General features: G+C 43.7%; 1 protein-coding gene across 3 annotated transcripts in view; it reads right to left on the bottom strand.

Moving 5' to 3' along the window:
• Positions 1 to 26472, bottom strand: part of TENM1 (teneurin transmembrane protein 1) — a 786286-nt gene that overhangs the window by 38848 nt on the left and 720966 nt on the right. For all 3 annotated transcript variants that reach the window (XM_011279454.3, XM_011279453.3, XM_019824255.2), the window contains 2 exons: positions 6566 to 6932; positions 4626 to 5136 (listed from right to left, as the gene is read on the bottom strand). In XM_011279454.3, coding sequence (XP_011277756.1) covers positions 4626 to 5136; positions 6566 to 6932 — 878 coding nt within the window. The remainder of the gene's footprint in view (positions 1 to 4625; positions 5137 to 6565; positions 6933 to 26472) is intronic.

Raw genomic sequence — 26472 nt, forward strand, 5'->3', positions numbered from 1 at the left:
CCAAAAAAAAAAAAAAAGTTACCACAGATCCATAAATGGTGCCAATAGCTTTGATCCAAAGGTTAAATAACCTGGTATTCCCTTCGAAGCTTCCCCCGAACACAGTGCGAAGAATATACCTTTTTTAGTTTTTAATAATTTTCCTTTTTTTCATCATGGTAAGTATACTCTTTATATCCCCGTACTATATCCCCCCTCCTCTCTGGTAACTACCAGTTTGTTCTGTATAGTTAAGGGTCTGTTTCTTGATTTGTCTTTCTCTCTCTCTCTTTTTCCTTTGCTTTCCTTTGTTTCTTAAATTCCATCTATGAATGAGATCATATGGTAGTTGTCCTTCTCTGACTTATTTTGCTTACATCATACTCTCTAGCTCCACCCATGTTGCTGTAAATGGCAAGATTTCATTCTTTTTTATGGCTGAGTAATATTCCACTGTATACACACACCGCATCTTCTTTATCCTTTCATCCATCGATAGACACTTGGGCTGTTTCCATATCTTGGGTGTTGTAAACAATGCTGCTATAAACATAAGGATGCATATATCCTTTTGAATTAGTGTTTCTGTATTCTTTGGGTAAATGTTCAGGAGTGTTATTCCTGGATTATAGGGTAGTTCTATTTTTAATTTTTTTTTTGAGGAACCTCCATACTGTTTCCCACAATGGTTGCACTCCTAAGAAATCTTTACTCATTGTCTCCAATCTCCTTCCTCTCAGCCACTATCATCATCTTCTTCTTCTTGAGGTATAATTCACATACCATAAAAGCCACCATTTTAAAGTTATACAATTTATGGGCACCTGGGTGGGTCTGTCGGTTAAGCATCCGACTTTTGATTTCAGCTCAGGTCATGATCTCACATTGGTGGGATCGAGCCCCGCATCAGGCTCTGTGCTGAGAGCCTGCTCGGGATTCTTTCTCTCCCTCTCTCTCTGCCCCTCTCCTGCTCGCACATGCGCTCTCTCTTTTTCAAGAAATAAACTTTAACGTATATAATTCAGTGGCTTCCAGTGCATTCACAATGTGTGCAATCATCACTACCACTTCTAGAACATTCCATCACCCCCGAAATAAACCCCATCCTCTTTATCAGCCAATTCCCATTCCCTCTCTCAGACCCAGGCAACCACCAATCACTTTCGGCCTGTATGAATTTGCCGTTTGTGGACACTTCATACAATATTTGTCCTTTGTGACTGGCTTCTTTCAGTTAGCATAATGTATTTGAGGTTTATCCATGTTGTGACGTATGTCGGAACTTCATTCCTTTTTATGGATGAATAACATTCCATGGTATGGATGTACCCTATTTTGTTTGTGTGCTTGTGTCCTGATGGACAACGGTTCTTCACACTTCTTGGCTATTATGAGTAACACTGCTGTGAACATGTGTACATCCATTCTCTCTGAAACCAGCTCTGCTCAGGCTTTTGTCCCCCATGGTGCCACGGCACCTGCCCTTCTCAAGGTGAACAATGACCTCTACAGTGCTAGACTGAATGGTCGATGCTCAGTCCTTATCTTACTTGACTTATCCAGCGTATCTAACACAGCTGATCACTCTTTCCTGTTTTACTTGGCTCCCAGGACATCCTACTCTCCTGCTTTCCCTGCTACTTCACTGGGCTGTCCTTCTTGGTCGCTTGCCGGTTTCTCTTCATATTCTCTGCTCTAAACGTTGGTGTGCTCCAGGTCTAGTCATCATCTTTTCTTCTTATCCCATCTCATGGCTTGAATACACTCTAACCACTGGTGGGTACCAAATGTGGATCTCCAAATTTGAAATCTCCAGCCTCTCCCCTCAATTCTAGATGCATATAGCCAATTGTCTACTTGACATTTTCACTTGGATGTCTAAGGAAACTGATTATATCCCAAACTGAACTCCTGATCTCCTGCCCAGTATAATGTATTCCTTGCACACTCTTCCTCGTGTTGATCAATAGTCCAACATCCAGTTGTGCAGGCCAAAACCTTTGGAGTTCTCTCTAACCCTCTTTCTCTTCACTCCACATCCAATCTATCAGTAAGTCCTGCTAAATCTACCGTTAAGATATACTTAGCATTTTACCACGTATTGCTGCCTTCAGTCCCTGGTCTAAGTTGTCATCTTTTGCCTGGAGTATCGCAGACCCCTCCTCTCTCCACCACCGGGCTCCCCTGTTTCCACCAGACGGTCTGATGGATTCAATACAGACTGATTCTTTACAAATTAAGTCACATTACATCATTCCTTTACTTCAACCTCTCCAGTGGTTCTACATCTCACTTCAGAATAAAAGTCAAAGTCTTTACAGAGTACTACATAAAGTAGGCCTGGCCACTTCACCTGCAGCCAGTGTGACTGGAATGGAGTAAGAATAGCAAGTGCAAAGGCCCTGCAGCCTCTCTGCCTGGAATGTTCTCTCTCTTCCCTCCTCCTAGATATCTATATGGCTTACTCCTTTATGTCCTACAGGGACTTACTGAAATGTCACCTTCTTAGTGAGGCCTTGTCTGACCACGCAGCCCAAAATAAAAACCCCTTCGGCCCCGCTCTCTTGATCTCCCTTACCCCGCTTTAGTTTTCCACAGGACTTTATCACCATCTGAACTTCTGTACATTTTATTGTCTCCCTCCAGCGTAATGTAAGCCCTACAAAGGTAGAGATTTTTTAAAAAACATTTAAGTAGGCTCCATGCCCAACGTGGGGTCAAAATCACAATCCTGAGATCAAGAGTTGCGTGCTCTATGGACTGAGCCAGCCAGGTGCCCCGAAGGTAGGAATTTTTATCTGTTTTGTTCACAGCTGAATCCCCAGCCCCAGGGGGATAGAGTACTTGATACTGACTGGCACTGATTAGGTGCTCCATAAATATTTGTTGAATAAACTGGTTACTTTTGGTTTTTCTCCCCTCTAGCTTTATCGAAGTATAATTGACAAAGAAATTGTATATATGTAAAGTGTACAATGTGATGAATCGATGACTCAGTGAATGAATGGTTGAGCTGTTATTTTGAAAAGTAGTTAATACTTCAGCCATTTCTTGTTGCTTGACCGAAGTCAACCATTAGCTTCCGAAACAGTTGTTTAATTTCAGGTGCGGTGGGATGTTGCATGAACTTTTGAAAAAGACATTCTCATTAGAAACTTTATCTTTCTTCAGGGTAGTGTATTTACAAATTTGGGCTCTTGAGGCAGACTGTTGGGAGTTTGAATCCTGGACATCTGTGTGAACCAGGACAAGTTAACCGTTCTGTGCCTCAGTTTCCTCATCCATAAAATAGGCACACCAGGAGCACCTATCCCATGTGGTTATTCTGGGGATCAAGTAAAATGATGTACGGAAATCACCTAGCCTACTACTTGGCACATAGTAGACGTTCAGTGAACAGGGGCTCTTATGACTCTTATTAAGATGTAAGAGAAATTTTTCAAAAAACAGAGTAAGACTTGCAACAGCAACAACTAAACACGTATTTCTAAGCGAAACTAAAACAGCTGTCCAGCTTTTTTGTGTAAGTGGCATTTCTTTGGGAAACGATCCAAAATGTGAAGGCCAATTGTTTTGTCCCTTTCCTCTGGAGGCTTGCAGGAGATTGGACAAAGCCCCTTCACGATGCCTGCCTCCTCACAGAACAGTCACACCGGGAACCCCTCATACTTAACATTTCCACTTGTCACGCTTTTCGACTTTAATGCCATTGCGGACTCTGGGTTCAGATTCCATAGATGATCTTCACTCAGTGCACTGCTTAAAAATTCAGCAATTCCCTTTTGTGGAAAAGATGCTTGCCAAGGGCTGGCAGACTAGCTTTCTAAGTGAGATGACTTGCAAACAAGGTTGTCCGTGCTTGAAAAGGCAAGGACAATGGTCTCCTTCCGTGTCGTGACACCTCCTAGAAGCTTGCTGTCAGACACACCCTGTGCTAATTCCCAGTTAAACAAAGCCATCCCAGGTCCAGTCTGTGAACGCTGCAACATGCCAGATTCTCTGACTCGTGCAGGGAAACCGAGGAAGCCCAGACCTGTACAGGGGTGTCTGGCTCCACATTTCAAAGAAGCAGGCAATGGAGTGCAGCCACTCCTGTTCAGCGTTTGCCCTACATATTTCACACTTGCTTTCCAGGGTCTAGTTCTTATATTCTGATTTCTATTACCTCCCACAGCAGCTTATAACTGACTTGGGCTTGGCTGGGCTGGGCACACGTTCATTTATTCGTTCATGAAACCCCACGGGGATCAATAAACACTAGTGAAGCCACACTGCTTCTTTGTTGCTTTCAAACTATTTTCTTAGTTTTGTTATTTAAATGAAATTCTACCTTGTTTTCCCAGCTATGCTGTAAATTTCTTGAGTACATGGACTTCTATCTCATTCCTGTCTCCTGCCGTGCCACACCTGCTTCTTCATTCAATCTATGTTTTTACTATTATGCTCTGCAAAACTGCTCTGGAGAAATGGGTTTGAACCCTAGGAGTTAGGTAAAATTTTCTCCGTGACTTTTGATTTTTTTTTTTTATTGTGGTTCTTACGAGAAAATAGCATGCAACCCCCGGCAATTACTAAGCCATTTCCCCACTATAATACCATTTCAAATAAAAGCTTAACAAAGCCTACGCTGAGAATGAGAAACTTACTCGTAAACGGTCGTCCATCCATTTTCATTACTTTTGGTGGCTAGAAGCCCTGTGTTTCCAGGATAGGTCATCACGGCCAGATTATAGCCTTGGGCTGACACTCTTTTCAGGACTCCATTGCTGCTTATGGTCAGCCAGTACACCTGCCCACCGGGCACCACAAGCCAAAGGGGGATCCCACCTGCGTCACGGCGAATGTGCACAGAATTGCCGTTGCTGCTGGTAACTGCACCTAAGTCACCTTCGGCATTGTAGGTGAAATTATATACATAGTCCCTTGTTATCAAGTTCAAGGTGTGCAGGTGGGTTCCATTGACAGTGAACTGGTAGAGCTCCTGGTCAGCAGGTGAAGCAATCTCATAAAGGTTCATGTCATTCAGGTGGGCCTGGTTCCTGCTAATGGTACGAATTCGAACATTCCCAAGGTCTGCGACATAAAGGGTACCGTCGGGTGACACTGCTAAGGAGGAAGGGGCTTTCATCTTTGCATCTTTGGCATAGCCGCCATCACCTGTGAGAGAGAGACCGTGGTTTTAATAATCGTCATCGCAAGCATTTCTAAGAACACAGCCATAAAGAGAAATCGCTGTGCATCAGTAGTCATTTTAAAGGGAACAACCAGTGAACCAACACTCTCTGCATGCCCCTCCCTTGACAAATCTGAAACTTCCTCAGAATTCTTGAGTCAGTACCAGTGAAGACGAACAGTGAGATGCGATTATCTCAGTTAACACCGGTTTTGTGACATCCTCTACCCTGCCGTTCAGTATCGTATCGCAAGATGCGAAAAAACAGCGGGTAATGGGAGCCACACGAAATCTGGCTGGAAGTCCAGGCGATTCATGCGTGTCAGTGCTTGTGGACCTGCCTCAGGACTTTGCAATTCTACTGTGCCTAGAGGACCCTTCTTTGGCTCATGCCCATGGTCACATTGTCAAAGTACACTAAGTCTGTAAGTGCAGCAATTATTCAGAACATCAAATTTGATAACTGGAATAAACATCAGATTTGCCCTGAATGAAAAATATAAGTTAGCAAAATAACTATAAAACTAATTGTCCAGGAAAACATTGGAAATATTGATCCAAAGTCGTTACTGACCAAGTTGCTCACTCTTGATTCCTCTGGCCCAAGGAAAGGCAAAGGTTAAGAGAATGATTCGGGCCTGGGTGAGCAGTTTAACAGGACTGCAGGTAGCATGGAGGGATCGCCACATCCCAGCAATAAATGTATCGGTTGACATTTAGAGGACTGTTTGCTATCTGGAATATCTGCTCCATGTTTGGGGGAAAAGGCTCTTTTTTAAATATAGTTCAGTTGGAAGTAAAGTGCACTACGGGTTAGGGAGAAAGGTTTGTTTTTTGGTTTGTTTGTTTTAAGCGATCAAAGTAGCAGAATGATGTCCTGAGAAACATCCACTGTAGGAGTTTATTTTGCCCCTATGTCCTCCAAACAGCTTGTTCTAGTCTCTTTGGGTTTCAAATAGCAAACACGGTTAATTTGGAAACCAGTCACTTAGGGGAAGTGAGTTTCGCCTTGGGTAAATCAGTAAATTCAGGTTTTACCTACTTTCCTTTTCTCCAAAGTACAAACAGTGTTATGATCTTACATTCATATAGTGATCTTAACTTAACCGTATCAAGATTTTGTTACACTAGTTTATCCTAAAGCCAGCAAGGTGATAAAACCGAGACAAGTGACCTCTTTAACAGATGAGGTAAGCGAGTCCCCAAGAGGTTTTGGGGCTTGCCCAGCATCACTTGGTCGGCTGGTTGCAGACCAACGACCAGACACTAGGCTTCGTAACCCCAACCCATCGCTTTCTCCACTCGCTTATCCCAGGGTCCACAGGCAACACTCTGTTTCCTTTTGACTCTTCTGATGCGCGTTTTTCTTTTGGAAACAGAGAGGGAGCTGGTGAATTGCTAAAAAGGTCATACCTGAGAAACAGTCACAGTTGGGGTCAATTTTGCAGTCACAGTCAGTGGGAGCACCGGCTATGATGGAGATCTCTCCATTGGTGGTGACCTGCTGAATGCGGTTCACTCTCCTCTCGTCCGTCTCGGCGATGAAAAGCAGCCCGCTGTGGGACACGCCGATGGCCCTAGCAGACTCCAGAGTGGAGTGAACTGCCACCTTGCTGACCAAGAAATGATCGATGCCTGGCACCTGGCAGTGAATGGGGCGCCCCGCGATGATCCGCACGCGCCTGTTCTCAGAGATTTGCAGCACAATGTTGTTATCCAAGACATACAATGAATTGTCCATGGGATTGACCGCAAGGTCTGTTGGCCACTCTAATCGCACCTGCGAAAAGAGCAGAACACACACCGTTAGGTTACAATTTCTTTCCAGGGGCAGTTTTACCTTAAAAGAAAAATTGGCTTATCGCTTCCCTATCTCGTGAATTTCAGCAACGTTGGTCTGGCAAAGCTGGGGGAGGATGGTTGATCACATTTTCTGGGGAAACCTATTTATCATTTTTACTATTTTCAGCATAATGTAAATTCATTTTCAATAATTCCAGAAGGATCCTCTAGAGTAGCGTTTTGCAGAATGTGGTCTCCGGACCAGCAGCAATGGCATCACCCGGGAACTTGTTAGAAATGTTAGTTCTCAGGCCCCAACCTAGACCTATCGAATGAGAAACTCTGGGGGTGGGAGCCCAGTCATCTGTGTTTTAGTAAGCCTTCCAGCATATTCTGCTGCACACTCAAGTTTGAGGACCAACGTTCTAGGGCTTCTGTGTCACTAGGATATACAGTTCTCTCTTACTATTCTGTAGATACATGAAAGAACAAAGTCATAGAGGCTTCTGGAAAACATGGTACTGGAGAAACTAGATTTTACTCTAACAGCAACCTTTGGGGACAGGACCTTCCGTTAGCACAGACATAGCATCCATCTTGTGGAACACTCAGGCACAATCTATCAGCTGGTGACATGGGGTCCTAAGTTGTAATGTACTGCCATCTAGCTTGACCTGGTTCACTCCATCTGTCCCTTGCAAATGGGTTGATCTGTTCTTTCATTGAGTACTACCTTCTTTGGGCTAAGTCTTGTGGTAGGCTTTGGGGATTCAGAAGAATACTATGACACATCCTCTGCCCTCAAGTGACTCATGGTCTAGCAAAGCCCTTGGAAGGGTCATTAGGTATTGACTCTCCACGTTATGAGAAAGAAACAGCAGAGAGGGTATGAGAGCCCTTCACTCAGATTAGGAATCAGGAGGTGGGGAATTCCCAGAGAAAGTACTACCCGAAATGACCGGTAGGAGAGAAATGGGATGAAAATGGCGTGGGGTGGGGAGGGGGAAGTGTTGAAAGCCATCCAGGTAGAGGGAACAGCATGGATAAAGGTCCAGAATTTACAGACATGTGGCCCATCCAGGTGACTACAAATAATTTGCTAAGTCTAATATATGCTGAACATATGGGAGTAGTGAGCAATGAGAATCAGGAGGTAGACAGTGGCTAGGTATTATGGATTGAATTGTGTCCCCCTAAATTCATGTAACCCCTAATGTGACTGTATTTGGCAACAGGGCCTTTAAAGACGTTATTACAGTTAAATTAGATCATTAGGGTGGGGCTTTAATGTAGCAGGACCGGCGTCCCTATAAGAAGGGGAGGAGACACTAGGAGTGTGTAAGCGTAGAGAAAATGCCCATGTGAGGACACGTAGAAGGATGGTCATCTGCAAGCCAAGGAACGAGACCTCGGGAGAAACCAAAGCTGTCAACAACACCTCGATCTTGAACTTGTAGCCTCCAGAACTGTGAGAAAATAAATTTCTGTTATTAAAGCCATCCAGTGTGTGGTATTTTGTTATGGAAGCCCTAGCAGACTAATACACCAGGTAATGAAGGGATGTGCCTGTGCAGCTTTATTCTCGTGGCTGTGAGACATCACTAAAGGGCTTTAAACAAGAGTGTGACATAGCTGGGTTCTAGAGGAATCACACTGGCTGCTTTTGAGATCATATTGGAAGAGGAGGTGAGAGAAGAGGCAGGCCCATAATTAGGAGGCTCCTGCAGTGGTCTAGGTGGGGGATGATAGTACCTGAAATAGAATGGTAACAGTGGGGGATGGACAGATGTCGATGGATTTAAGGCACGTTAATGGCAATGAGGGGCAAAAGGACTGGTGTGTGTGCGCGCGTGTGTGTGTGTCCGTGTGTGTGCATGTCGTGTGTCTTGTGTCATGTGCTGTGTGCTAGGCTCTTGGGACACACAGGCCAACCAAACATGGCTCCACTCTAGTTCCTTCCTGGATACAGCAGTCAGCCCAATACTTGCCTTGACATCTCCTCGACAGCTCTTCATCACTGGGCACTTCTCCGAGAACTGTGTTACAGCACTCTCCGCCCCGCCACCCACTTACTCTATACTGTATGGCTCTTGTCTTGGGTTGGACAAAGGCAGACAAATCTGGCTCATTCCTGGCCAAAACAGTAACAGTAATGTGGCTACTCTTCTTACCTTGAGTGAGAAAGCCCAGGGAAGCTTTTGTTTTTCTCATTGAATCCAAAGGTCTGAAAAGAAGATATGGACTGCCACTGCACTGGGAGGCCCCCTCTCTCCCGGGCTGGAGGAGGCCTGACATTCAGTCAGTAATGAAGTGAACAAAGGTTAGTGTGTGATAAGGCCCTACCTCTAATCTTGTCTCTTAATGGAGGGCAACTGGTGATGTTGTAAAGACAAAGGTTGTCTTTGGCCTTCCCTCTCGTACCTCTTGGGGCTCTCTGTCCCCGTTTCGGAGTGTCTCTCCCAGACACCCCGCAACCTCATTCTGCCGCATGTCTCTGCGTGCCCTCAACCTCCACATAGACTGGCCTTCCCTGGTCAGTACCATGTGTCTCTGGGCAGCTAGGAATTTGAATGCTAATGGAGTAGAAAGCTGAGTTGTGTTATGCATGTTCTACAGAGCCTTTCAGACTGAGGCCATTGGATAAACATTAAACACTGGCTTTAGCAGCTCCCGGAGCAGTTTGCTGTGATGTGTTCCTCAGCACGTCTGTCTGAGGCCCGTGCCTGTCAGCGCCCTGCCACTGAGAGGGAGAGTGAGAGCTTGCTGCTGTGGAGGGTGCCCACTCCTCTGCCGTGCGCCCCCTCTTTGGATCTCCATAAACACTATCGCTCTTGTACAGAGGCTGTCTGTGTGAGCTGGTCCTATGGAGCACGGTCCCCCAGGAAATAAGCTGGGGCTGGCTGAGGAAGAGGAAATGAATTCATTTCAGTATAGCACTCCTATTTTGATCAAGTCTGAAGTCAGTGACCCAGAAAAAACAAAGCTGGCAGAAATGACGTTCTAATTATCTCCGCTCTGAGAGCTGAGGCCAGGGCAGGGGCCGGGGACGGCACACACCTGGCAGGAGTCAGAGAAGGACATGTTTTGGACTCTGTTCTCTGCTGTCAAGGCTGCCTCTGAGATAAAGGCTGGTAGTTGGAAGATAAGCCGTTAAATTCTCCAACTTGCCCAACCCGATTTGAGTCAATACCATCGGTGTCATGTTTATTAGATTTAATATTGCCTCAAAAATACACCAGCCATTGTGTCTGTTTGTTTTCCTTTCTGTCAAATAAGTCACCCTCTGGCAGTTTCCTGTGACTAAAGTGGCCTTTGTGCTTCTGAAACAGTTCTGAAACACTTTCTGTACTAGCTACACAGAATCCCTTTAATTCCCATTTGATTTGGCTGCGCAGCTTGTCTATGAAATCTGCTCAAATGAAAGATGCGTGGCTACTTAGTAGTCCAAGGTCTGCCTGTTCACAAACTGGGCCTTTTCCCCTCTCTTAGGTTGTCAGTTCCTTTTATATCCTTCTCATGTCCAATACTCCCATTTCCCGGTAATTTTTCAAGGAGCTGGTGCTTTATACCCACACAACAGAAGCACTATGTTAACTACCGAGGCCTTTCCATACCACACAACATACGGAACGGAGTCCTTGAGCAGGTTCTAGCAGTCAGAGTCAGCATCTATCAGTTGCAGAGAGACCCTGGAATTCTGTGTCACCAAGGTAGGGCTAAGGTTAATCCCTGAGGGTTGCTGACATTTGTCCAACTGGTTTCTGGGGAGAAATAAACATTTCTTTTGGGGGGGGAGCAGAAAGGGATGTACGAGCAGCAGAGAAGCTCTGGAATCTCTGCCTAGTGACCCGGCCTACAGGCAAACCATTTGGCCTAATTTGTGGTGGTTGCCCCACCTTGTAAAAATACATTAATTTGTCTGAAATGTCACAACATATTTATGCTAAACTAGCATTAAAGGTCATTTGTGTAGCCACCAGCTGGTGGAATGTGCCCATCTCCTGACCACATTCCCTGAGAGGTATCCCTGAGCAGAAAGGAGCTCTTGGTCTGGATGTCAAGCCTTGACAGCCCTGTGGCTTCCTCTGCTAATTGAAACTTTGCCTTGAAGGGACTTGACTCTCAGGTCAACCAGTCCCGTGGTTGGTTTAAAGATCCAGCTAATTGTGAGCCCGGTTAACAGTATATAAAGCAGCAGAGTCCTAGAGGGGAAAAATCCATATGTAAAAACAATATTTATTTATTTATTTATTTTGAGAGAGAGAGACAGAGAGAGAGAGACTGTGTGTGTGTGTGTGTGTGTGTGTGTGTGTGTGAGTGTGCGCAACTGGGAGAGGGGCAGAGAGAGAGAGGGAGAGAGACAGAGAATCCCAAGCAGGCTCTGCACTGACAGCACAGAGCCCGATGTGGGGCTTGATCCCACGAACCATGAGATCACGACCCGAGCTGGAATCGAGATGGAAGCTTACCTGACTAAGCCACCCAGGCGCCTCTGTAACAGCAGTATTAAATATGAGCCCTCAGTGAGACTAAAGTAGGAAATTCCTCAATTATAAGCTTAATCCGATGCTGTTAGACACAGCATTGTCTACTTGGGCTCTCTGTATTGAAGACTGAAGGCCAGCTCCTTCCTGTACTCTGTGTAACCCTAGGCAAATGAGGTTCCCTCTAGGGGCCTCTGGTTTTGTTATCTGCAACAAGGAAAAGAAGCTAACGACGGTGTCTCTGTGAGAGTTACTGCATGGATTAAATGAGATAGTGATACTAGGTGCTCAGTGCAGTGCCTGGACAAAGTAAGGGATGGTAATTGGGATTAATATTAATACTGGTTTCAAAGTCATAGATCTTTAGAGCTAGAAGGAACCTAGTCCACGCAGCATTCAGTGCAGTTCCCTTTCAGTTCTGTTTACCAGACTTCAGCTGCCCATATAACGTCTTTATGAATTTTGCCTCACCCATCCACCACTTACACTATTATTGACTTAATACCTTTCTTTTTCTCCCCCAAATTTCTTTTTTTATTTTTTTTAACGTTTATTTATTTTTGAGACAGAGAGAGAGCATGAACAGGGGAGGGTCAGAGAAAGAGCAAGACACAGAATCTGAAGCATGCTCCAGGCTCTGAGCTGTCAGCACAGAGCCCGACGTGGGGCTCGAACCCACGGACCGCGAGATCATGACCTGAGCCGAAGTCGGACGCTTAACCGACTGAGCCACCCAGGCGCCCCCCAAATTTCCTTATTTTGAGAGAGACAGAAACAGCATGAGTGGGAGAGGGGCAGAGAGAGAGGGAGACAGAAAATCCCAAGTGGCTTTCGCGCCGATGGTGCAGGGCTCTAACCCATGAAACAGCGAGATCGTGACCTGAGCCGAAACCAAGAGTCAGACGCTTAACTGATGAGCCACCCAACTGCCCCGACTTAATATTTTTCTTTAAATTGACTTATTTTTTAAGTATAAATAGGTGCTGCCCCTTCCTTTGAACTGATCCTAGTCGATAGCATCTACAAAATTACAGGCCCACTCATCTGAGCCTTTAATAAAAGTAACTACTGTTTATCGAGTGCTTCCTATGTGTCAGGCTCTTTGTCCAGATAATTACTTTATGTGCTTAGAGCAATCACTTGAGAAAGAAACTCTTGACATCCCCATTTTTAGATCTGTGTTCTTAGCCCCTATGTCATCTGATTCTTCACCTAGAAGAGTGGATGCACTTCTTCACGTTCTCCTCGCCAATTCTGGTTTCCCCTTTACCTCATTTGAATCAATCTAAGAGCTGTTCTCTTTGGCTGAGAAGGTCAAAGCTTATTAGAGGTTGAGTGATTGGTCTTTGTTTCTGTCATTTGTCATCTTTCGGTTCAATGCTTTGTGGGTGCCTACTCGGTGCCAGGTGCTATCATAGAGGGAAAGAATATAGGTCCCTGCTCCTCATTAGCTCACAGTCAAGTGAGGGAAGGCAGATCCAGAAACAGCTCATCTCAGTAAATGTGGTGAAGTGCCGTGATACACATATGCCCAGAGTGACACGGGAACACTGAGGAGGGAGTCTGGGGCATTGACTCCTAGAAGAGAAAATCCAACGTCATCTAAGGTACGGAGGTGAAGCGACGTGGGAGGAGTGACTTCAGCAGAGGGAAAAGAGTGAACAAAAACAGGAGCAAGAAACCATACGGGAGTGGGAAAAATAACACGGGTCTGGGCTGCTAGAACATAAGGTAAGAGTACTGGTGGTAATGAAGTTTAAATGTTTGCCAGGGACTAGGTTTAAGTTTCTCCACTGAGGCACGACGGTCATTTGAGGCCAGATCATTCTTGGTGCGGATGTGGGGAGGCTGTCCTGTGCATCGTGGGTCTCTGGCCTTTATTCACTAGATGTCAGTAGCACCTTCCCTAGAACCGGGACAATCAAAAATATCTCCAGACATAGCCAAATGTGCCCTGAAGGGCAAAACTGTCCACTGTTGGGAGTCCCTGGACTAAGCCATGGAGGGCTGTATATGCTGAGGACTGAGGACTTACACTGTTTGAGGAGTCTCTGAAGGTCCTGAAAGTTGGGGGGCTGATACAGTCAGGTCAGTCCTTTAGAAAGATCACTTAGGCTGCAGTTTGGAAGGCAGGCTGGAGGGAGACCAGACTAATGCAGGAGAGCCAATTTGGAGGCCAGCTAGTAAATTACATTCATGCGTTAATATAGCCATCCATCCAACCACCTGACAAACATCTGAGTGCCGACCTAGTCAGGCCTAGTCCCTGCCTTCGTGGTACTTAGAGTCTGGAACACTGCTTCTCATTCTTTTTTTTTTTTAAACTTATAAAACTCTTTGAGAATCTGATGAAAGCTATGTACTCTCTTTGCAGGAAAAGGTTCAGATGCAGTGAAAGGAAGTGTTTAGGAGCTCAGGCTCTGGAGTTCAGACTTCCTGGGGTAAAATCCTGTCTGTTATTTGCTAGCTCTGTAATGCTGGAAAAACTCAGTTAACTTGCTTGAGCCTCAGTTTCCTCATCTAGAAATTGGGTAGAGTAATAATATCTTCTCAAACATTTATTATAGGCATTGAAAAAATCTCCATAGAGCACTTACTTAGCATAGTGCATGGCACACAGAAAGAGCTCTGTAAAGGCTAGCTATTTATTTATTCTTCTATGGAGCATGCCTGTATTTCTTCTGGTCCCTAAGTGTCACAGTGTTCTCTTGGTTATCTCACGAACTGTTGAGTGCAATCACATAGTAGTCACGATCTTTCAAAGTTCCCCTGCTTCTATGTCACCAGCCATCTCCCCCCTGTTCATTTATTCCATTTCTCAAGAATCCTTCTAAGCTACGTGTCCTCCAAGAAATTTGGCTTATAGCGGGGTATATTATTTCACATACATTTGTCAGCCAATTTCACAGCTAATATTTTAGCTTATTAGTTGGATTCCCCACTGTTATTTGTGACAGGATTCCTGGTACAATTCCAAGTGCAGAACGTGCTACTTCAATTACTTCCCTCTCTTCTGCCAATGAATATCTATTTATCCCATTTTAGGCACTGTGCTAGGCACGAGGGAGCCAGTCTAACCAAGACGTACTGGATCCTGCCCCCACGGAGTTTGCTAGCTCCATTTCCTTTATTTTCTAGTGTCTGCAAGGGGTTGCAAGTGACATACAGTAGAAGACCATTTCTGTTCCATTCCATCCACTTCAAGAAATTAACTCTCATGGAAGAGCCTCAAAAACATATGTCACGACTGTTACTCTACTTTACAATTGGCGACGAATGCCAATACCTTCTTTTTCCGGTTTGCCCATGCTGCAGAAACCAGTTGTTTCCCAAAAGGCCCTGTCTCCCCACCCCACACACGACACCTCTAATCTCCGTCCTTTGCATGTTCAGCCTTATGGCTCATTTGAAAAACGACTCTGATTTTGATCTCTTAGGCCTCTTCAGGAGGCATTTCCGGGCAATGTATGATTACCTCTTCTGTAGTACACCAGCCCTGGGGAAGACACGGTGACGGGACTGACACCTCCAGATTGTTAGCATCACTTTTTGTCAGTTTTCAAATGGCCTTCTCGTTTCTTGACACTGATACTGTCTGAGCTTCTTCAAGTTTATAAAAGAGTGAAAGAGCCGTCTGGACAAAGTTTGGTTTTCTGCAGTTGGAGAGCATGATGACACCTTTAAGAGTGACGGCTCTTATTGATCTGGCTTTTAAAAAGTGGAAATTATTAGAAGATGAAATACACCAGGATTACACGGACTTGTCAACCGGCAAATGATTTCCCATTTTCTCAGATCTGCACTCTTGTGTTTCTTTGAATAATAGCTGGGGAGTTTGAGGAACCTCTCAACCTTCGGTCAAATGCATTAGCATGGTCTGTCTTCATTGCTGCCTAATCTGAATAACGGACATTTAAGTCACATTATTCATTGCCGATGGATAGTCGGGATCCGTCTAATCAAGAGTTATGATTGGACTGAACTTGAGAATCATTCTGTCACAGAGCCTACAGATTAAATTACATCTACTCCAACGTTCTGAAAACATTTTGGTAGTGGAGGAACAAAGCAAAGAAAAACAAACAACAAAGCTTCAAAGTAGCCCTGGTGTATTTCATCTGCTAATAATTTCTACTTTTAAAAAGCAAGATCAATACGAGCCATCATTCTGAAAGATGTCATCTCGCTTTCCAACGCCAGAAAACCAAACTTTCTCTAGATGGCTTTAACAAATCCGAAGAAGTTCGGGCAGTATCAGGGTCAAAACAAAATGTTACATTTATGGTTGCTAAGGTGCCTGTGGCAGACGCTACTGGTTCTAGGCCTACCCTATCGCCCACTCTTTCCTCCTTAGTAGTAGCTCCCCATTCTTTAAACATCTGGGCACACTGCTGTCTACAACAGAAGGGATTCCGGCTCACTTGCAGTTCTGTGTAGCCGTGTGATAGAGTTCAAGGCAACAAGATGTAAGAGGAAGTGTGGAAGTATCCACAATTTTAAGGTGACGCTTTCGAAGGCTACTTAAGGGGAGCTGACCTGGTTGGAAGGAGGCTCTTTTTTGCCCTTCTTTCCATTCTGCAATATGAATATACGGGTTGGGAATTTTAGCAGATGTCTTGAACCACGGGGTGGCCATGAAAACGGAAGCTGTGTGCTAGGGTGGCAGGGTGGAAATAGAGGAGCCTGAATCCCAAATGGCTCAGGGAGCTGCCATCCTAGTCTCGCACCAGACATCTAGTCTGGCTGCTTGTGTTGCTTAGGTCAGTGTTATGTTGCAGGGGGTTTCTGTTACTCTCAGCCTAATCTAATCACAATGAAGAAAATGTTCCGTTAGGTTTTGTTCTCGACTGGTGTTACTGACTATACCACTATGGCCAAACTGTTCTGACAGATTTCGAGTTCTATGTCTCTGGATAGATCACCGGTGTTTGCAAAATTAAATTAAATTGAAAGAAATTAATGTCTGAAAATGACTGACACATATGGCGAAGTCCACTAGGGCAGCCCTTTGTTAAGACGAGTAATTGCTTAAACTTAGTGATTAACCTGAGGCATTCTTGAATACCCGGTGCTCCATCTCTGGGTACTACAAGCTTCTTCCAGCTTCATGACTCATTCAGACCCAATGCTTTTTTAGTATACCATAAATACACGTTTGCCTTCCTATATCCTGCACTAGGTCTGTGAGTCCTCAAGGGCAAGGATGAGGTCTCATTCATTTTTGTATTCCCAGGATCTGGTATTACAGCTGGCAAATGTTTGTTGAAGGAAAACATTACTGCCTCATCGACTGGACCATTTGAAGTTCACGAAAGCATTTAAAAAATTACAAAATTCAAGGGTGCCTGGGTGGCTCAGTCGGTTAAGTGTCTGACTTGGGCTCGGGTCATGACCTCACCGTTTGTGAGTTCAAGCCCCGCATCGGGCTCTGTGCTGACAGCTCAGAGCCTGGAGCCTGCTTCAGATTCTGTGTCTCCCTCTCTCTCAGCCCCTACCCCGCTTGCGCCCTGTCTCTATCTTTCTCTCGCTCTTAAAGATAAACATTTAAAAAAATTAAAAAAATTAAAAATAAATAAAAAATTATAAAATGCAAATCGGTTGTAAGAAAAACTATTTTTCATCAACATGTGTGAGTCAGTAACTCTGGGTTTCAAGAGACCCACTGAAGTTAGTGGGAATTGGCAAATTTCCTCAACCTTAAGAAGTGCATTTCCTACTTCCTCCATGTTTTAACTTTTCTGAAGTGAGAATGTGTCTTATTAATTAATGCATACATTTAATGGAACATTTCTCCCCTACCACCCAAAGTTGTCCAATTGATGCTATCTCTTACGATCCATGGTGTCTTAGAATTGAGGACATATGGTATTCCCGCTTTGGTCTGTGCACTTTGGGGATCTTTGGGACTCTTTCAAGGAGGTCTGTGAAGTCAAACTATTTTTTTTAATAATACTATTTGCTTTTTATACTTTCTCATGAGTGTACAGTGGAGTTTTGCAGAGGGTACCTGTGGCTAGCCTATCAAAACATTCATGATTTCAATTTTTTTTTTTTTAAGATTTAAGTAATTCCTACATCCAGGATGCGGCTTGAACTCAGAACCCAGAGATCAAGAGTCACGCAGTCCACAGACTGAGCCAGCCAGGTGCCACCACAGTTTTAATCTCTAATAAGGAAAATACGAATAGATAAAACCCACATACAGAAAAGTTCTTTGAGGTCCCCACCAATTTTTAGGAGTGCAAAGGGGTCCTGATGCCAACAATCTTGAGAGTGGTTATCCTACCGGAAAAGAAACAGCGAACGAAGCCATTCTGTTATATAAGAGTTTCATTCAAGCTCATTAAGGAAACAAGCATGCATCCCTTCCGAGATGGTTCCTGGGGCCATAAACTCTGTCCAAAAGCACACTGACAGAGTGGCTGAAAATCCGTACTTCCTCTAGAGACCCAAGGCCTGATGGGTGCTATAAAAGTTTGTTCTCACAGGCTCCCTCAGAGCAATCAGCACGTACACACTCTCTCTGAGTCTGCTGTGTAATTGCCACTACCTCATCTTAATAACAGGCATAATTGCTCTGAGTTTCCGTCGACCCTTTCTTGCATCTCCTCTCCGAAGCCTCAATTTTGGAAATGGCACTTGTGAATACACAGAATGTTTAACCACTTCCAGTTTTCAATTTACAGTCAAAGTCATCTATCAGCAGGAGATGAAGGCCCAGTGTGAAAACTACAGAATGTCCTTCAGACTCCACAGCTAATTTGTTTGTAAATTTGATTGTTATTGTAAGAAGAACATATTGTACATGATGCTACTTGCCGATTTACTGTTTGTGTCTCTCTGTATCTTGGGTTTTATCATTAGAGTCAAAGAACTTAACCCTTTTAGCACTTCTGTGGGCGGGGAAGGAACATGAAAGCTTTACTGTCTTTTCCTTTTGAGGGTCTCTCTTGTTTTAATTTCACATGTATTTATGAAATACCCACTGTATATTCAGCACTGTGGGAGACATGCACACAGAAGGCAAGACAACCAGAGAACGGTCCACGGTATCGCGAGATAAAATGTGGGGGCAGGTGATGAGACCCTAAATTCTGAGTGAGTTCAGTCAGGAGAGGGCCACCGTGGGTCTTCATGCAGTGGGAAGTGGGGATCTTGTTTTCCTGAGAGCCAAGGCTTTGCCTGAAAAGGAGCCAAGGACTTAGAAGAAGCTCCTGGAATCATTCTGCGGTTTCTTCCTGCTGAGAAGTTGCAGAAACTTGTCTTTTGCAGGTTGTTAATATCATAGTATTGGCTCGACAGAATAGACCGAGCTTCCAATTCCCTTTGGCATCTAAAGCAATTTACAGGCCAGAAGTATGACTGCACAGCTTTTATGAAATGGTCTGATTTCATTGATCAGCCACTCCAAGATTATGTTTTCATTTTCGTAGCTATGGCTAACCCTTCTTTCTAGTATAATATTCAGGAAAGAACTATTAAAAAATTTCACCATGGAGATGTTAAGATATAAGTGGGCTGGGTTCTGAAGGGGAAGAGAAATATCACAACTCACGATGGCTCTACTCAAAAGTTCATTTCAAGTTAGACCAGAATTCCACAGATTGTCTCTCTTATCTTAACTCTGTAATGTTTCCAAATGATAAGGATACTAATAAGAGCAGATGGCCTAATGAACATTTAGAGGAAAGATTTAACTGGTCCTATTTTCATTAGGCCTCCAGTGTGCTTCTGGGTTTTGCCCACCACTTCCCTGTGTGTGATACAAAACAGCACGCACTCAACAGATGGCCCAGCTCAGGCTTCATGCTTCCAGAGCTCTGGAGACTGGCCACCTGACCACTTACCATGTGTACAGAATCATTTAAGGAAGCAGGCAGGCTACCGACTTGAGCCGGAACAAAAGCAAAAAATGGTGATGAATATTGAGTACCCAAGCTTCAACAAGAGGGGAGTCAGAATCACTCTCGCACACGCGTCGAAGAGCTCTGGTTGAGGTTTTCCAATAACACCTCCTTATGGATTCAAGAATGATGAAATCCTCTGTGGCACCCGGTCCACTCCAATGAATGTTTCATCCAAACCGTAAGCACATCTGAGTGACTCCGCCAGCAACAATGACATGGAAGTCTAACACCTCATCGCACCGTGTGTTAGTTATTAAGCTATTGTCTCACAGCCCCAAACTCACCCCTTTGGAAGTTGCTTTGTGATGCTGGGGTTGGGACTCTGCTAACTCCATTTCTTTTTGGCCAGCTCGATTTCTGATAGGGCCTGACAATATGGGAAATAAAGCGATTCCGGAAAGCTAGAGGAGGGAGAAGGGACTTGCTCCTTCCTGCTTGCTTTCTGTTTCAGTCAGCACGGCTGCAACAGTAGCTCTTCATCTTGGCGGCAGGAGCTGCCTGCACGTTCCAGCTCCTATCTATACCCTGAGAATCAGTCTCGTCATGCCACCTCGGAGGCACCAAAAGCAGCTGGCTGGCTTCCTCTTCTCAGAGGAGAAGGTCCCACTTGGAGAGAGCAAATCCTTCTAGGTTGACAGCTCCAACCGCTTTCCTTTGTTTCCCCAGCCCTAGAGGTGGTGGCTGATACCTGCAGATATTATTTCCACCTTTTTTTTCAACTCTTTAAAACCCATGCAGCCCATTCCCTGTATTAAATTCTCTCTGTTCAAATAACTAATGTGATTTCTGGTTTTCTTTTTTTTCTTTGAGAGAGAGAGTGAGAGAGAGAGAGCACAAGGGAGATGGGCAGAGGGAGAGAGAGAGTGAGAATCCCCAGCAGACTCCACGCATCAGTGTGGAGCCCAATGCAGGGATCGATCCCGTATCCTGGGATCATGACCTGAGCTGAAATCAAGAGTCGGATGCTCAACTGACCGAGTCACCCAGGCGTCCCTGACTTCTGTTTTTCTGACTGGATTTTGACTGATATTCACAGCATGAAGCCACTTACAAGGACAGAGGAAGAACAGTACCCATTGTAAGCCAGTGGTTAACAGGAAACTAGTAAGGGTGAACAAGAACCGGCAAAGAACCAGAGAAGTCATTAGTCACTAGCATCCTCTGCCATATCTACTGGTCTGTGAAGCTGCCATGTCCAGAAAATACAAGTATGAGATAAATCCACCGTGCTTGGCCACTAGGGAGTTGGTTGTGATTGGCTTTAACCAGAGCTTCTCTGACTCTCTGGAACTGCCATATTGATGTCCTTATTCTCTAGAAACCTTTCACTCTTGTGATTTTTGAGGAAGATTTCATGACAGATCGTGCCACCTTCCCACATGCCTCTTTTGGAAACAGAGTGCTGTACTAAATGGTTTCGAAGGTCGGCCCATGACAACATTTCCTATGTGCTCGGAATTTACTTATAAATATTAATATTTACGTATAAGTAAAAATACATTTACTACTAAATATCCTTTCTATTCCTTCTTGCTGGTCTCCTTGTGAAACACTGGGATTGCTCCTGCAGAACCCTCTTCTCCTTGATTTGGAGTTGGAAGTGTATTCTGAGGTGGACCAAACATCTCCTCTTTTCATGTATCTCAAGATAAACACGTCTCAACAGATGTGGCCTCTTGGTAAATGTTTTATATATCCCCGTGTTCACTTTTCCAAATATACTAACTTCTGCATGGAAAGAGGACACTCCTGCTGACAGCCAGAAGAACTGTCTCTGAATTGTGTTTCCATTTAGTAAAGATGGGTTGGCACTGATTCATATACTTTCCCTTCTTGTAGTTAACGGAGACCGGGGCTCTGTTTAAAGGTATGGTCTGAAATACAGTTAGGCCAACTGGCTCACATGAAGACTTAGCCTAGGATGTTGGCCACATAAGCCCAAACTGTTAACCACTGAATTTACCAACCAGATATTTTTCCATATCTGAGAGAGTTTCAGGTTTATTTCAGGTCATGGCGCCTGCCGAGCAAAATGTGTGGAAGACTGAGTGGTTCAGAAGTAGTTTGCAAGCTTTGCATCTTGTGACTCTCCCTGAACTTTGAAGATGCTTTTCCTCTGGTGCTTAATAGTTTTAATAAGAGCTAACGTGCCATTGTCCTTTGTGTGGAAAGAGGACACTGCTGAGGGAGTTTTATTTATGTGATAAATTATGTTTTCGATATAGCATTGAGCACGGTACTTGACTTTTATTTTAAGGCCCCTGACAACTCTGGCCATTTGCTTGTGTGCAGACATTTCAGCAGAATTTGGATGTGCTGGAGTTGAAGATGTTGGCCTGCTGTTCTCTACTTCTTATATAAACAACCCGAGCTGTCACTTTGGAGGGAGCAATGCAAATATCTCTGATAATAGGTTATTCCCTGATTGTGATTTTTCCTTAGAGGTGCAGGCCTGAAAAATGCAGTTAAAAAAAAGAGTTTAAATGAATTTGGAGAAGGGAAATGATATTTAAAGGAACTCTGTGGATCATCTCATTGCAATGCTTTTCCCAGTGTATTATTCTGTTAAACTTGGGCTATTACATACCTGAATTTTTGAAAACTGATCGACATGCTTGGCACCTGAATATCTTAATAAAACAGAAGGGTCACTGGATACACAAAGCCACTCATACATTAAACTTGCTTCAAAAATCCTAGGATACTGCTTTCTTCTTATGAATATGTCAGCCTCATAACTTCTTTCTTTTTGATTTCCCACTTAGCTGGGAGCCTTTTGTTTTGTCTTGGGAGAGTCATATTCTCCACATTGACCTAGATAAACTGTCTTCTTACTTATCTACTCCCGTATTTATTTATTTATTTTCGTGAAATTGACCTACCTAGGATGGCTGCAGGCTACCCACAGAATGAGCTGTTCTTTTACCTTTTGATCTCAAAGTCATGGAAGATGACCTAAAATCTACACATATCAAACTCATACATGTATGGAACTCACACGACATTCCAGCCTTAGCTCCACAGTCAGAATGACACTTCTTGAGAGTAGAAAGAGAATGAAGGATTTGGAGCACCATTCAACTGACTATAGTGAACATCCTGTAAGTGATCCAGACAGAGCTTCACATCAGCATTAGGCAGATGAAACCCTCTGTGAAGGTTACAGCAGGCTGAGACCAGTCTCTGGAGCACGTGATTGGTTGTAGCCCATCAAACTCATCTACGGGCATATGCATGCCTCTTTTGCAAAAGGTATACCCATATACCAAGGACAGAAGGGAAGATCACACAATTTCTATAGCAGTCCCAAACTTCTTCTTGGTCCTTTTTATCTTGGTTTTGTAAATGATCGGTTCGATTTTCTGTTCTGTGGATGGAAGGTCAAATACCACTGCTACTACTACTTGCTTATTGAGCACTTACGAGCCAGGCACTTTGCTAAGTGATTTATACCTATTATCTTACTTAATCCTCACAACTTCCCCATAGCGGAACATGACATCATCATCCTCATTTACAGATAAAGAATTTTTCCCAGGGGCACACAGCTAGCAAGTAGTGGATCTGGGATTCAAACCTAGGTAGTCTCTGATCCCAACCACCATGCTTTACTGACTTTTTCTATTGGTTTCACGATGAAGGAGAGTCTACCCTAGAGGCCTGATTTTGTCTCTTGCACTCTCTGTTAAAGGATTAGAGGAAAGTCTGGCTCTCCTTTTCAATTCCAGAAAGTGTTCTCCTGCACTTGACTGAGCAAGGAGAGTAGGTTTGTACTGAATGAGCAACAAATAACATTATCCAGGAATGCATTTAAATTAGAGACTGACAACCACAGATAATACAAAATCAGAATAACCACCTTGTGGACTTATTTTGTTCTTGTGTCCTCCCGTTTTAGCAAGCGCATGATGAATTGACAGAAAATAGTTCCTGAAGATGCCAATTAACATCTTACATCATCCCTTATATTTGTAAAGTGGCTCATACTTTTCCAAGTGCTTTCACATTAAAAAAAAGCGAGGACGCTTAATCAACAATTGGGTCATTTATTGAATTAGCCTTCATAAGGAGGAATAATTAACCAGCTCTAAAATTCTAGTGTTTGTTTTCCAAGTGTCGTGCTGAATCTGAAATTATAGAGAAATCTCTTTTGGGTCAACAAGTAGACAAAAATGATTTATTTTTTTCTACACTGCCATATTTCAGAGGAGGACAGAATAAATGATTCAAAAATAGATGTTCTTTTTCTAGAATATAGAAATGGCAACAAAAAGTAGTGTTTATTTAGCATTATTATGTAATTTCAGGCATAAACGCTAACGGATCACTCGTTCACAGGTGAGTAATGTGGACAGTCACTAGGGACTCTTAAAGAAAACTTTTATAAATGATTCTTGGTGCTGCTATCAAATCAGAGTCTGAACAACATTAACTGCCATCTTATGCTCTTGTGACAGCATAATTTGATTGCTACTTATATCGACATTTATGCCACCGTCTTTCCATATGGCACCCACCTAACTGGTGTGGCAGATGAACACATAAAAGCCAAGGTTACATGTAATGACATAGGACCTCTCTCCTCCGTTCTGATCAACACTAACAATGTACAGTTGCGAGTGTCTTTCGAAAACCAAAGTTCTTTCGTATTTGTTTTCTTGTTTAGCTATCACAACAGCCTCAGGAGGCAATATGTGTTTTTATCCCACTTTCTAGTGGTGAGGAAGCTCAGACCCAGAGACCTTCAGTCGACGGAGGTCACACTGCTAATAAATGGCAGAATCTGGACTCACAGTCAGGATTCTCTTACGTTCTTTTTACTTGACTTGCTACATTGGTCAAAGGGAAATAGGTGATTAGGTCATTGGCCAGGGAACTTTAGTAAAATATGTCCCAGTAATCCTGAAGAAAAGAAAATATTCCAAGCTTATAAACGCATCTGGCAGGAAGCTTGCTCATTTTTAGTAGCCATCGCTTTCTATTTTAAACACTTTCACATTTAATGTTCCTGATAGATTGAGGTCTTTGAGAAGATGGCTACATTAGCAGTGCAATGGCTGATGTAGACTGAGCTCGCTCTTTGCCTGGTAGAGACTAGCACCTGCCCCCACTCTCATTTCTGCATTTATAGGATGAGGCTTCAGATCAGCGGGAGGGACTGGCTGTGACTGATGGGGATTGACTGAGTGCATGTGGCTCAGATGAATAGAGCAGAACATCGCTGATTTAGGACGCTTACGTTGGGACTGCTGCAGCAACCAATTGCTGAGTAGGTAGACTGCTGTACAATTGATGTTGTCCAGGCATGACAACAGTGAAAGGAAATGGGAATATCCACTGGAGGTTTGGTTTGTATGAATTTTTTATTGTTACTGTTGTGAAAAAACCACGTAAGATTACATTGATCATCTCAACCATTTTGAAGTGCACAATTCACTAGTGTTAAGTGCATTCCTATTGTCTGCAGCAGATCTTTATGACTTTTTCATCTTGTGACACCGAAACTCTACCCATGAAACGTGAATTCCTTCTTCCCCTCATCCTTTGGTAATCACCTTTCTACTTCCTGTTTCTATGATTTTTGACTAGATACTTCATATGAGTGGAATCATGCCATAGTTCTCTTTTTGTGGCTCGTTTCACTTTGCATAATGTCCTCGAGGTTCATGTGTTGTAGTGCGGGACCAGATTTCCTTGTTTGAGGCCATGTAATGTTCTGTTGTACGTTTATACCAGATTTTGTCTATCCTGGTACGAGTTTTAATGCCACCTGACCCGTTAGTTGGTGGTCACCATTGCAGTGGGTGCTTTAGTTGGTTAAACTAACCATGACCAAATAGGATAAAGTAAATGGCACAAGGGCTACCACATAACTTTTTTGGTTTCATTTTCCTACTCCATGGGCCTTGTGAATCTGCTGTTTGAGCCATTCTCCACTCCTAATCTCTTATCCCTTTTGTCACCTTTCTTTTACCCCCACCTGGCTGTGTCCACTGGTATTGCTGGCCCCTGACAGAGGTGTTTCCAGGTATCTCAGATCAGTTGCTTTCATCTTCTCTGTCTTACTGTTAACCAACAACTCCCTCCATCCTTCACGCCCTCCTTCAACCACATATCCTCCTCTATGGACTATCTGGAGTGTGGTCACAGACCTTTTCTTCGTGTTGACAGTGAGACAGGTTCCACAGTCACTGAAGCATTGGGAAGGGGTGGTGGGGGTAGAGGTGTGGAGATTGTCATCGCTGGTGGTAAGAACTTTAAAAATAAACTTTCTTTTTTTTTTCCCTGGGAGATCCCTTTATTCAAGCAAACTTATTATAATTCAGATTTTCTTGATTCCCTACAGAGCTTCACAAAATTTAGAAGTCTGTCCCTGCAGGGAATTTTACTTATAATGGCCTTCATTCGAAAGATCTAATTCTGTTCTCTTTCAGTGTGCACATGGGAGAGTGATGGAAGTGCACAAAGAAAATCAGGTAACCCCTGAAGAACTTGAGTTTCAATATCATCTGTATCGCTTGGGGTGATGGGCGGACATTCTGTAGACATGAAAGGGTTGGCAAGGGAGACAGGAGGAGACAATGAGAAACATCAGGCAAGAGTTTAAGAAGGGAAAAGAAGGTGCCTTTTTCTGTTCTAAAACTACTGTGTTTGGTTTATTTTCTTTTTTCCCCCTGATTGAGGTAGCTTTTCATGCCTGGATGTTATTATATATATATATATATATATATATATATATATATATTTCTCAAAACAACAGAAGATGCTAAATCCACTTGTATCAAGTTGAATTGACATGTAGAGTTTGAAAAGGGAGCTTTGTATTTCTCCTTCTATTCAGTGGTGGTTAGTTTTATCTGAAACTTGCAAAAAATTCTAAGGACACTAGAAAACGGCTTTTTCAGCTATGTTTTTCGAAAAGCGGAAGACAAGCAAGCAAGGCAGAGGTGTGCTGCTTGGGGCAGGTGGCATAATGCTGATGGATGAGAGAGGGGAAAGTTTGGTTTTCTCTGTTAAGAAGAATGACTGGAAGGAACACTGATTCAAAGTTACTAGAGTCCAGGATGAGTGAAGGGACTGTAACACAGCACCTAACTTCTTCAAACTGAGTTCAAGTCTCCTGGCCAGGAAAAATGACCTCTTAGAG

Source organism: Felis catus, chromosome X (genome assembly GCF_018350175.1).
Source record: "Felis catus isolate Fca126 chromosome X, F.catus_Fca126_mat1.0, whole genome shotgun sequence".
Taxonomy (NCBI): Eukaryota; Metazoa; Chordata; class Mammalia; order Carnivora; family Felidae; genus Felis; species Felis catus.